The sequence below is a fragment of the Cucumis sativus genome, chromosome 2, assembly GCF_000004075.3.
Source record: "Cucumis sativus cultivar 9930 chromosome 2, Cucumber_9930_V3, whole genome shotgun sequence".
Lineage (NCBI taxonomy): Eukaryota > Viridiplantae > Streptophyta > Magnoliopsida > Cucurbitales > Cucurbitaceae > Cucumis > Cucumis sativus.
Genome location: NC_026656.2, coordinates 22823647 through 22836863, shown reverse-complemented (window position 1 = coordinate 22836863; position 13217 = coordinate 22823647). Strand labels below are relative to the sequence as shown.

At 30.9% G+C, this 13217-nt stretch overlaps 3 protein-coding genes across 3 annotated transcripts; 1 reads left to right on the top strand and 2 right to left on the bottom strand.

The window, feature by feature from the left end:
- Nucleotides 1–253: 253 nt before the first annotated feature.
- Nucleotides 254–2988, bottom strand: LOC101211889 (NAC domain-containing protein 73). The gene is made up of 3 exons (XM_004138741.3): nucleotides 2669–2988; nucleotides 2358–2553; nucleotides 254–975 (listed from the first exon to the last, which is right to left on the bottom strand). Exons 1-3 carry the CDS (start codon nucleotides 2783–2785, stop codon nucleotides 395–397), a joined length of 894 nt encoding a protein of 297 aa, XP_004138789.2. The 5' UTR covers nucleotides 2786–2988; the 3' UTR covers nucleotides 254–394.
- A 5737-nt stretch (nucleotides 2989–8725) lies between these two features.
- LOC101207327 (dnaJ homolog subfamily B member 13) lies at nucleotides 8726–12921 on the bottom strand. The gene is made up of 3 exons (XM_004138554.3): nucleotides 11065–12921; nucleotides 10470–10897; nucleotides 8726–10380 (listed from the first exon to the last, which is right to left on the bottom strand). Exons 1-3 carry the CDS (start codon nucleotides 11227–11229, stop codon nucleotides 9945–9947), a joined length of 1029 nt encoding a protein of 342 aa, XP_004138602.1. The 5' UTR covers nucleotides 11230–12921; the 3' UTR covers nucleotides 8726–9944.
- Nucleotides 9053–9905, top strand: LOC105434686 (protein DMP7). Its single transcript, XM_011651678.2, has one exon. It carries the CDS (start codon nucleotides 9084–9086, stop codon nucleotides 9741–9743), a length of 660 nt encoding a protein of 219 aa, XP_011649980.1. The 5' UTR covers nucleotides 9053–9083; the 3' UTR covers nucleotides 9744–9905.
- Nucleotides 12922–13217: the final 296 nt, after the last annotated feature.

The window sequence follows — 13217 nt, the reverse complement described above, 5'->3', positions numbered from 1 at the left end:
CAAAAACTAGGTGAGACTCACTACCATTAAAAATGTATTTATTTAAGCAAAATTAGTGTGATAAACAAAGAAAGTACCATACCCCGAGTGTCCAACTATAGAACTACAAATTTATCTTACAAGGACAGAATATTTGCTTATCAGCCAGAAACATAAAAATGTTATTACAACTTAATAAACATCTCGCAGCAGTTCTTGGGTTAGATAGAAACATCCTGATATGAAAACTAAACCAGCTTTAAAATAAGCATTATATTAGAAAACGACTACTATTTGATTCATGTATATATATTCATTCTGTCAATAGATGAGTTTCTTAAATATATATTAATTCACAGTTCCCTTATGAGATTTCTCCAATTTATTCATACAATAATAATAATTAAAAATAAAATCATGAAACAACAGAGGACCCACCATGGACTGCAAAGGAGGGAATGAGATGAGAATTATGGGGTGATGATGATCCATTTTGATCATTAGACTCAAAAGATATGAAAGAAGGGTTATAGAAATCAACAAGTGGATTAGTGTTAAGATTATTGTTGTGATCATGTACTCCATTATTATTATGGCTCTTTTGTCCTCTAAACTTTAGAGAAATTGATTCCTTTTGGAGTGAATTGTTTCCACATTGTCTAGGCTGTGTTTGGTAGAATACTTTTGAGACCACAATCTCTCCATCTTTTTCTTCTTCACTGCTCCCCAAATGGTACTGGTGCATTATCCAGTTTGTCTTCTCTGGCTTCTTTTGCTTCCCATAGTTTGTGTAGAGGACCAGTATTTTCTTGTAACCTTTCACTCTCCCGCCCACAATAACCGGCCTCGTCTTTCCTGTTTTGTGCCATCGAGTCTCGCCCTCGCCCCTGGCATCGTCTGCATCCGCATGAACTTTTCTTCTTTTTCTTGTTCCTGTAGTGTAGGCCTTAGATGGCCGGTGGAAGAAGTGTCGGACCAATCCATCTTTTCTTACTCCTGCATTAGAGTATATCATGCATTTATTTAGTATGGTTACTGAGAATACTATGTTATTATATATAATATATTGAGCAGAAGCCAACCAACATAAAACGCACAATTAATTAGTTTTACAACAAGAACACAGTTTAAATTCAAAATAGGTAAATTGCAAAAATAAATCATTCCTAAAATAGCAACACTTGCTCATAATCATAAAATTCAAAATATATAACATATATATATATATATATATATAACAACCTTCTTTTTAAGAAAAGTTCAGGTATAGCAAAATTTGAGTAATTATTAGTTTATCAGAAAAATGTTTAAATCATTTCATATTTTAAATAATAAAGATTGGACTGTTTTCTGACATTTTCCAATTAATCCATAGCAATTTTCTTTAGAATTGAAAAGAAAAGAGAAAACATTTTAGTGTGAAATTGCAACTTATAATTAAAAAGCGAGAGTATGAAACCTACTGCTCACATTGTTATTCTATGTTTTATATATAATTTAATTAGTATCAACTTTTGTCTCTAAAGCTTTAAAATCTTAAATATTATTCTACACAAATTGGGAGTTAGATATATAATTTTTTAAAACAAGAAATAAAAGGATCAACGGCTGAATTTAAACAAAATTGAAACAAACATTACTCTATAAATCTCTTAACCTAAAGTATTCTACTTACCTCCAGCATTACTTACTCATATATTCTCAAAAGTTGTTTTACATAATTGTCAATTGTGAACGGTAAATTCCTCCTTATAATTTATTGATCCCTATGAAATTTTCCTTAAACAAAAGTATATTATTAAAATTTTGATAGAACCCAATTATATATATTGAAAATAAATATTAATCTGTAAGGAAACTGCAAGATAAACCAAGTAAATTGAAGGTACTTAGACTCTCTCAATTTCTTGAAATCACTCTCAAGCCCTCAATTCATTCACAAAAACATTTTCTTCCTTCCCCCTTTCCTACTCATTTGTATAGTCTAACTTCCCTAGTAAACTACCTAGCTAATTACTAATATACCCCTCAAAACCCTTTAATATACTGTTCCTATAAAATTATACTTGTTTTCTTTTAATTTTTCAAGTATGATTTTCACTTTTTTTTTTTAAACAAACACTTTAATTCCTAGTTAAATTCTTGGATTGAAAACATATTTTCTAAGTTTCAAAACCCTTGGTTTTAAAAACATTAGTGGAAGAAAATGGATAAACGTTGAAACTTACAGGGCTAAAATTAATTATCCATCCATCAAAGTAGTAAAGCACAATCGTAGCTTGACATATATCTTTGGGATCAAAACTTCAAAATCTTCTTACTCCAATCGTGTAACAACAACAATAATAGGAAAAAAGAAAAAGAATAGAGAAATTGACCTGGCAATTTCTGGGGATGAGTGTAGCAAATCCCATGCTCCCATTGAATTGTGGGAATAAACTCATCGATCAAAGGATGAAGAAGAAGCTTGTGAGTATCACAACCAACTTTCCCCTCTAAATGTTGAAGAAGCTCTTGATCCGTCGGGTCAAATTTCACACCAGCAGGCAAACCCGGCAACGTATGAATTCCACCCTATTTTAAAATTAATAATCACCATATATAATATCATATATTGACAATAATACAGTCAAAACCCCCAAAACTAAAATAATCAATCCAAAAAAACAAACAAACAAACAAACAAAACCTTGTATCGGGTTTTGATTTGGTGGCCACAAGAAGGACAAGAAGAACTTGAGTTATTTGTACAACTAGTTTCTTGACAGGAAACATTATTATTTTTGTCCACAAACTGTGTCATCATGGACCTGAAATTTCAGCTGAAATGTTACGACATTTGTGTGTGAGAGAGGTTGAAGATATAGAAATGGAGTTCAAGTAAAAAATAGAGAAATAAAAGAAAAAAAAAAAGGTTTCTTTGATCTCAAGTTTGGTGGAGTGTATATGTGCATAAGAAGAGACTTTGATGAGAATAAATGCAGTTACAGGGTAACTTTTTTTTTTTTTTTTTGGGGGGGAGGGGGAATTGAATAAAGGTAATTTATTTAATTTGTTATAGAGAGAAGTAGTTTGGTTTGGATTTTAAAACAAAGACTCAAAGATATGAGAAGAGAGAATTGAGTGGAGAGGAGGTTACCTAATTTGAGAGAGAGAGAGAGAGAGAGAGAGAAAAAGAGTTATTTTCTGTTTGTTTTTATTTTTTCAGGTCTGATGTCACTATGGAGTATAGATAAAGGTTGTTGAGTGTTTATATAAATGAAATAGAGAAGAGAATAATAGTTGAAAAGAGAAGAAGAAAAGAAAATGGAAATTTGTGGTGTGTTTTTTTTATATATATAAATATATAATATGATGTGGAAAGGGTAATTTAATTATAATTATAGTATGATTGTACAATTTAATTGGGTTTGCAATGGTAACTGCCAACCAACTTCCACAATCAAATATACACACAAAAACCAAACAATGAACACGACAGTATTTTGAACAAATAACGTTAAAGGAACCAAACAACAACTTTGAACTTGCTACCTTAGCTACTGATTTTGATTCTTTTTTTATAACTCTATAGCCCTTTTCTCACAATTCTTTCATTTCTCTTTCCTATTTCTCAACTTTTAATTTTTTCCTTTCTTTTTCTCTATGCAAAATTATGTCTTTAACAATATATATATACATATATATACACATAAGTACTTTGTGTCCTCCATTTACTTTGGAGACAATCGATGAGGATCAAACTGTCTAAGCGTTTTTAGTTTAACTTTTAATTCTTAACCTTTTCTGTTTCTTTTATTTTAGATTTCAAACATTTTCAATCCAAACCATTGCTTAATCTACATCTTTAATATCTTTAAATCAAAATAATAAAACAAGCCCAAATTATTTCGTTTTTAGAAAAAAATTAGAAAAACTGAAATAAAATATTTGAATGTGTCTATAACTAAAATATATAGAATCAACCTCAACATTTAAAGCACACAATAGACATTTTAAGAATTTGGAGGCTAAAATAGAATATAATATGTAGTCAAAAGAAAAATAAAACAAAACTAGGAAATAGAGAAAACATTTTTACTCCAATTTTGATTTAGGAGATGAGCCTAAGATAAAATTCTGAAGTTTGCAAACCCTAAACCCAATTGGGCTATTAGTGAGATCATCCGATGTTTGTATATATGTATGTTTTTTCATAAATTTGCCTATCCATCTCATCATTTTTTGTTTTTGGTTTAATTACAAAATTATTCCTAGAATTATTTACCAATATTGATAAAAGAATATTGGTTTCTTGTTTCTATTTCTTCGTTTCAATTCTCTTAAAGAATATTAGTGAAAGTGATATTTTTTTATCTTTTTCTGTATACTTTTCTTTTCAGAATATTATCTTTTTTAATTTATGTGAATTAAGTATATAAATTATTTTAGTTTAAAAGTATAAAATAGATTAATACTTTGTTCAAAATAAAATAAAATGCATTAATAAGAAAATAGATAGTTATAGCTATTATTTTATATGAGTAGTTTCTCTGATCTATTTAGCATGTACATATTAGAAAAATATTGTTCTTTATTATAATTATAATTATTCTTCATTAATTAAATTTGACTAAGTTTACGTTCACCTCAAAACTTTGAGTGAACACAATCATGTTGATTAAGATGATACATATTTCAATTCAATTTAATAAGAAAAAATTAAATCAATCGTTGGTATATCATGATCTCGATATAAATAAAAGAAAACAAACAAAAGATCAATCAATTGTTGGTACAGTATTAGAGTTTTGTTTTTATTTAGTTTTTTAAAATTCATATACACTTTTCTTAGTTGTTCTTTTTTTTTTTTCATTGAAGGATCCGAAATAAATGAAACAAATTTACAAAAATTTATAATGGAATTGAATTTCAAAAAAAAAAAAAAAGAATTAACGAAAATAGTGAGGGCGTTGCTTGATTTTAAGACTTTCTAGATGTGTAGAGTAAAAAATATCTGAAATATGATGTCTCATAATAAAAAAATTTATGAATGTATTTGATTGTGCAATACTATTGTTGTAAGAATTGTATGAAATAATAAAAAAAATTGCAGCATTTAATTTAGGAAACTAAGCATGACAATCTTACATAATCGTAATAGACTAATTAATTAAACAATAAATATCAATCAATGCACGAGTTTTTTTAAAAATATAATAAATCGTAGAAATATTTATATTGTATAGAACACTTTTAACAACGGAAAAAGTCCACAGATCCACAGTGAAAAATATAAAAAATTCTCCGGTCTTTAGCGATTAATCGATCACACTTTCACGTGTAATTCTTCTTCTAAATTACGATCATGATATGAGCTCGTGTAGGAAATGATACACGATCGTGTAAGTAATATCAACACGATCGTGTACTTCTTTTTAACGATGGGATAAATACTTTAGATCTAAACAATCGTGTTAGTTATGCTAAACGATTGAATTGACTATGGTACGCGATCATTTACATCAAATCCACATGATCATGTAGTTCTTTTTTAACAACGAAAAAAGGGTTTCAAATCTAAACGATTGTATTTATCACGCTAAATGATTGTTTAGATCATATCAACACAATCATGTAATTCTTTTTAAACAATGAAAAAAAGGTTTCAAATGTAAATGATCGTGTTGAATATGCTAAACGTGTTTAGTAGTAGTCATAGCTAGCCATGGAAAAAAGGCTTCAAATATAAGTAGAAGCATGCTTAGTAGTCATAGCTAGCCACATGTCAACCCTTTTATCATCTAATATACGTGTCATGTGTCAATCAAATACTCATTCTTAGTGGTCAAGTAATCCACCACCTACTTGCCACTTTTCCTATAAATAGGGGGCTTTGGTAGATTTGTAAAGACATACCAAGATTAGAGATAATTTCAAATAAGTGGGAGAAAGTGGAGAAATTTGAGATTTTGATTTTTCTAATTATTTTTTTAATTTTCAAATTTTCTTATTTATATATAATATTATATTATTTTAATATTATGTTTTCCCGATATGCGTATTCTGGTTGTGCCTCATTTTTTACAACAATAATTAATAACTATCGCTGAAAAATGAATTTTTGTACTAACTAGATTTATCAAAATGTAATTATAATAGGTAGTAATTTTATGAATAATAATTAAGTATATAACAATATTTTAAACATTGCAAAGCATAACAAAGTCTATCAATGATAGACCAATATTTTGAATATAGTAGCAATATTTGCAACTATCTTTTCATCAAATCCTATGGAAAATTTGTGAAGATGAATTATTAGGCGGACCCTATGCACGATTATCCTTATTTTTTTTTTTTAAAAAAAAATGCTAATTGACCCTCTGGCGACTTACTTCATAAGAAGATGAAATTGTCAAATTGCCCTAACCATGTGCCAAACACGAAAATACCAAAAGTCCCTAAAACAAAGACAATTTAAACGTAGTGCCTTTGTTTCGCATATCTCTACATTCCAAATTTTCAACCATCTCGCACATTTAAAATCCATCAACCCATTTTCATATTTCTCCTACCAAGTGTTCTACAAATCGAACCTTCATGTAAGTGAGTTTAATCTTCGTGGCATTTGTGTTGACTATGTCTGGATTTTCTTTTACATGACGTATGGTTTGTTTTTCTCGCTTATGGTTTATAGTATTGAGGGTGATTTAACGTTGAAGACGACTAACATTGAGAGTTCACTAATGATGTTATTGTTATACAAGTGATAAAAAGAAAGATGGATATGAATGAGACATGTATATATGAGAAATCTTGGCAAGATAATTATGAACCAATCTAGCGAGACACTTACGAGCGAGACTAATTTTAGATAGACTAAAAAATAGAATGCTTTTACTTATTTATGTTGTTTTTTCTAGAAATTTGTAACTAATTGATGTTTATATATGTTTTGTAGAACTAATTTAAGAAGACAACCCGTTTCAAAATACCTATGGTAGATCGATTTTCTGGACAAGAAACAAGGTTGGCAGCTCACATTACAAATGCAAACAAGACAATGTTGAATAAGTTAATTCCACATTGATTTGAGTTGTTTAAGAGAACAGTTTTTGGGTGATCCGTAGCCATGGACATGGTATTCAACGTATGATAGTTCATCATATGTTGTTGAGAGAAGTGAAGTGACGAGAGGTGATTCAATGAACTTCTGTGTTAGAGGAAAGTACTTTCCTTATGCAAGTTGATCGAAATGAAGAGTCATTGCTTGAACTTCCAATAAAGTACTTTTTAGGCTATTGATGTGTGGAATGAGATTTCAATATTTTGCTATTTTAAAAAATACCCCTATTATTAGTTTTTTTTAAGGATAATGGTACAAATTTACCCTTATTGGTTTTGAATTTCACATCGAATACAGTAAATTTTCTTCATATTATTACTTCTCATTCTTCATATTCTCACGTTTTCTTGTTTACGATTTCTTTGTGGCTCTTCCATAATTTTTTCATTCTTTGTCATATTTCATCATCGACGTCATCTTCTTATTCTTTTTTCATTATTAGTATTGTGTCATTTCTTCTTCTTTCACTACAAATCTAAACAACGATCGTTTACCAATATCATTTATATTTGATACATGATCATATATCGAGATTGTTTAGAATTAGTACACGATCATTTTGTTTAGATTTTGTATAAGATCTTATACGATACACAATTGTTTCATTTAGATTTTGTACAAGCTCATGTAGATTTACTACTCCCTTTCTCCCTAATATCTATGCTTGCACACATGTAGATGTAGAAGACGACATCAAATTTTGGTCGAAGAAAACATGCTACTCTCACTTTACATCAATAATGTCCAAGTTAATAAAGAAATTAAATATTAAAGAAAAAGTAAAAAATTAATAAATAAATGATATGGAACCATTATAGGAGATTTGAGTAGGATTTATTATGATCCTACTAAAATTAGGATATGAGTTTCGTGATCTCTAATAAGCTAGGATTAAAATTGATATTATCTTTACTTTTTTGGTCTCACTCTCAACGATATTAATAAGACTAATTAAAATTGTTTTTTTAAAAATATATTAGAGATCTTTCAGAAAAAATTAATATAATTATTATTTATTACACGATCGTTTATATTTAATCTTTTAAATTTGACTATTCAAATCTACACGATTTTTTTCAAGATTTTTTGGGTACATAATTGTTTAGTTTGAATAGTCAAATCTTAATTATTTTTCTTTCATTTTTTAGTACACGATCACTTATATTTGTAAACATCGTTTAAATTTTGATCATTTAAATTTGATGATTTTTTAAAGATTATTTGATACGTTTAAATTTGACTATCTAATATCCCAATGACCTTTTTCACAATTTTTTATATTTGACACATGATCTTAAACAACCAAATAACAGTTTAAAAATAACATTGATTTGATAAAATATCCGCTAAATGTTAAAAAATCTATTAAGAAGTTTAATGTTCATGAACATTATGCCTAACTCATCCCTAATTAATGTTAACATGTTTTAAAGAATTCCCTTTCAACCATGCATATGCCTATTAAAACTCAAATATCTAACAAATAGTTCGAAACTTATTCTGACTAAAAAGGACTAAACTTTGAATTGTTACTTAACAAATGAAATTAAAAAAAATCCCCAACATTTTCAAAATTTCCAATAAACAACATTAATGTTCAACTCAACAAAAACAAAGAACAAAGAAAAATGGAAGACGTTGAAACAGAGCAACTGATCCTTCTCTTAACCATTGGATTAATCACAGGGGGATCCAACTTAAATTTCTCAAAGTTAAAAATCAAAACAACAAAAGTTAGAGCAAACCTCAAAACCCGTTTCCTACCATAAATATAAACGCCATTCTAGACTGTTTCTCTAATTCTCTTCCAAATGAACAAAAATAACGAAGTCCCAACTTAATTTCAAGTCCCTTGCAGCTTTTCGGTTCACTACCATTCCATAATTTCTCTCAAACAAATCATATATAAATATCTCACCATAATAGATCCAAGAATAAGAACAAACACAAACCAAAACCAAAACCCAAACCCAAACCAAGACAGTAATTTGCACAAATGGAAGGTGAAATCGAGAGCCAAATTCAGCAGGCAGTCCCCACCGAAGGTCTGCTAGGAAAGATCCAGCAGCCACTGCTCGAAAATGCCTTAACAATGGCCTCAAAGCCAACAAAAACTTCAGCTCAAAAAGCCATCAGAAAGGCATTCAAAGGAACAGCCCATTTAGCCAACCTCCTTCCCACGGGCACCGTCCTCGGCTTCCAAATTTTGTCCCCAATTTTCACACACCAGGGCCATTGCAACACCCATGTTAGCCAAACCACCACCCTCGGCCTTGTCTTGCTCTGTGCCTTATCTTGTTTTTTCCTCCTCTTCACTGACAGTTTCCGAGATAGTCGTGGAAAAGTCCGATATGGGGTGGTCACATTTCAAGGCTTATGGGTTATTGATGGCTCAATTACCCTTCCCAAAGAAGAGGCTGCAAAATACAGGCTACGCTTCATCGATTTCTTTCACGCATTCACTTCTCTTTTGGTTTTCATAGCTGTTGCTTTGTTTGATGAAAATGTGGTCAAGTGTTTCTACCCAACACCGTCTGATGAACTAAGGGAGCTTTTGGTTGTGCTGCCTGTTGGAATTGGTGTCTTGTGTAGCGGCTTGTTTATTGTTTTTCCTACTAAACGACACGGTGTAGGATTCCCCCTCTCTCGTCAATAGCCGTTCCAATTTACCCTTCCAAACTAAAACTAATTCATGTTGTAAATCTTTCTAAACTTTTGTATTCTACACATGATTTTGTTTATTTTAATTCAATACAACCAGACAAATCACACATTTCTTAACTTTAAATAGGAACTTTAAAAATAACAAAAAAAGAAAGGGATTCATTCTCACCAAAGAAACCCCATCATCCCAATTCTACCCAATGAGCTTCCTAATGCCAGCCTTCTGCTCAGGAGTGAGTCTAGTTGGGAATTTGATATCGAAATTGATTCTCAAATTCCCTTTCTTGGTGGGGTCTTTTTGTAGTGGCATTCCCTCTGAAGGTATCACTTCCTCATAATTTGGAGTGATTACATTAGTAATTGGAAAACTGAGGTATCTGCCGTCTAAGGTTGTAAGATGAACAGTGTACCCTGTCAAGGCTTCTACCAGAGATATCTTTTGAGTGACAATCAAATCGTTTCCATCGCGAGTGAATACGCTGTGAGGCTTTTCATCGATTACAAAAACAAGATCTGATGGTATAATGTCAGGCTCTTCGTTTCCTTTCTCTGGGAAAGTGATTTTTGTTCCTTTTTTCCATCCGGGCTTTATGTTGATCGTCAAAATCTCCTCTGTTTTCATGGTTTTCCTGATTCAACGATGTAAAGAAAAATGGTTGGACTTTGAAAGAGAAAATAGAAATCATACTATGGGGTTTTCGTTTTGTGCTTTGTTTACCCACGAATGTCAGTAACTTGTCTAGAAATTTTCATCTTCTTGGTGGTTCCTTTGTACAACTCTTCGAGGCTACATGGTAACTGTCTTTCGATTGGAGGTGCTTTACGAGAGGGATGTCGGGACATGGAACTGCCTACGCTTTCGCCGTCGCCACCGCCAAAGGATGCAAAGATATCATCACCGAAAACACTTGATGAGAATCTCTGTCCTCTTCCACTGGAGCCGCCAAATGGGGTTGAAAATCCAAAGAATTCAGAGAAAATATCGTTTGCGTTTCGAGGATTGAACCGAAACGTTGTTGGTCCGTCTCCGGTGGAGAAGAAGGTGGCTCCGCCTGGACCTCCGGCATTCGGTGGTGGCACCTGACCTTTCAGACCATCTTCACCGTATTGATCATAGATTGCCCGTTTTTGGGGGTCACTGAGAACCTAGAAAGATTTCCCCCAAAAATCAAGATGTGAAATCAAAAGCAAAAAAAGGAGAAAAAAAGAAGAGAGTAAAACAGAGGCACAAAGATTCGTTTGCTTCAACAATCGCAACTAAACAGAAACCCGAAATGAAAAAGAAGATTGAAAGAGGGTTATTGGTTGGATACCTCATAAGCTTCAGAAATTTGCTTAAATTTAGCTTCGGCTTCTCTTTTGTTGGTAGGGTTCTTATCGGGATGCCATTTCATGGCGAGTTTTCTATAGGCCTTCTTCAAATCATCGTCGGAAGCATTCTTATCGACCTGCAAAATTCGATAGTAGTCCACACCCATTTGTTCACTTTGGTTTCTTGTTCACCGAAGTGAAAGCTTCTTTTGGTTGATGTTGTGATGGTTTTCAGGCTTTCTGAGAACAAATTGAGAGTATGTGCAGTGAAGATAATGATGCAATGGCGGTGTAAATTTTTGGGACTCTAAGGATGGTTTGAGAAACCAGTAGAAAGTTCCAAAAATTACAATTGTTGTTTTTGTCTTCTGTCACATAACAGCTTACAACTTTTTCTTTTAAATCCTAACTTAATAAATATTTTTCATCCATAAGGGATTGATAGGAGAGTTTAATTACTTACAAGGTGATTATAATGTATCACATTAAATTAATATTTAAATATTTTATTTTTTTTAAAACTAATTCTGAATCAAATTCAGAATTAAATTAATATTATAAAATTTAATTAAAATATAAACTTTATATTATAATGTATATACATTATATTATTTTCCTAAATCAATCTAAACTACATTCAAGATATAACAATAATCCCATTCCCAACATGGGAGGAGATTCAATGATTCTAAGTTCGAGAAGTTATAACAATATGAAATTATCTATTAACCACATTAATCAATATTCGTTAACTATGTGTATATTCTACTAAAAACTCATTTGAACTGTTTTCAATATAACTATATTTATGTGTCCACGGATATAGACCAATAACAACAAGTTAGTCTTTTACGAGTGTCCGTAACACTAGCGGGGTGAAATTACCATTTTACCTTAGGGTTACTTCTTAGTCTTTAAATACCATTGTTTATCTGATAAACAACATATTTATGGTCCAACCAATAAACAAAAATCTCTTTTTATGCTACAGATAGGGTAGAGCCTTTTGTTCAAGTCTCAAAGACACCAATTAAGAGGACACTCATCTACTTACCATTTGTTCAAATCTTTAAATTTCAAATGAATTTCGTTTCAACTTGGACGAGCAGTAGGAAAACTTGTACTCAACGATGACTTAAAAGCTATGTAACGAAGAAGTACATGAGAGCATCTCAAACGCAATGATCATGATTCATGACTCATCACCCAAAATCAAAAGTAAGAAATACCGAAAGCTATGATGAGTGCATTAAGCGCGTTGACCTGACCTAGTGAAGTACTCCTATAGTAATTTACATGTACAAAAACATTAAGTCCACATAACAACTAGTCATGCAGCTAGGACCCATTAATTGCTGACCTACTAATATCTGCACCACATCATTTGTGTCTAGGTGAAGTAGGTTAACTTGTTCGTTTGATCGCCACACACCTCACCGTGCAAGGGTCCTCATCACATAGCTGATTCCTAAACTTGCATTTTACTAACAATAGTCTCTTCGTGCATTATTCTTATCGCAAAGCCATCATCACGTTAGCTATGTGCGATCAGGGTCTTACAAACTCAACTCTTTATACTAAGTTGAAGGTTATTATTATTAAAATAAATAACAATTTTTGGATTTAAAAGACAAGGAGAAAAGCTAAAATCTTAAATAATAATTTCAAATACTCATTCATAAATCATATTTTTTTTTAAAAATAGAAATAAATGCTAGGTAAACATAGTTCTAGTTCGAGCCCTATCTAACTTTTAAAGAAAATAACATAAAAATAATTAAGAAAAATTTTCAAAAATAACAAATTTTACAAAATATTTACAACCTACAGCAAATTCTATAATAGATAGTGATTGATATGTTATAGTGATAGAAAACTATCAATCATAAGATCTAAAATTTTACTATAACTTGTAAATATTTTAATTTATTTTGCTATTTTAAAAAATGCCCCTAAAAAGTTGATCTCAAACGAAACATAAATCTTTAAATCTTTTAGGAAAGAAGAGAAATGTAATCTCTTGTTGATTTTGTTCCTACGTTTGATGAAGATATACTCAACCCTTGAAATACTCTTAATATTTGTTTAATTAACCTAAATTAGATTTTTAGGAAATAAAATAAATGGAATGGACGACCAAGAATTGTAGCACCCC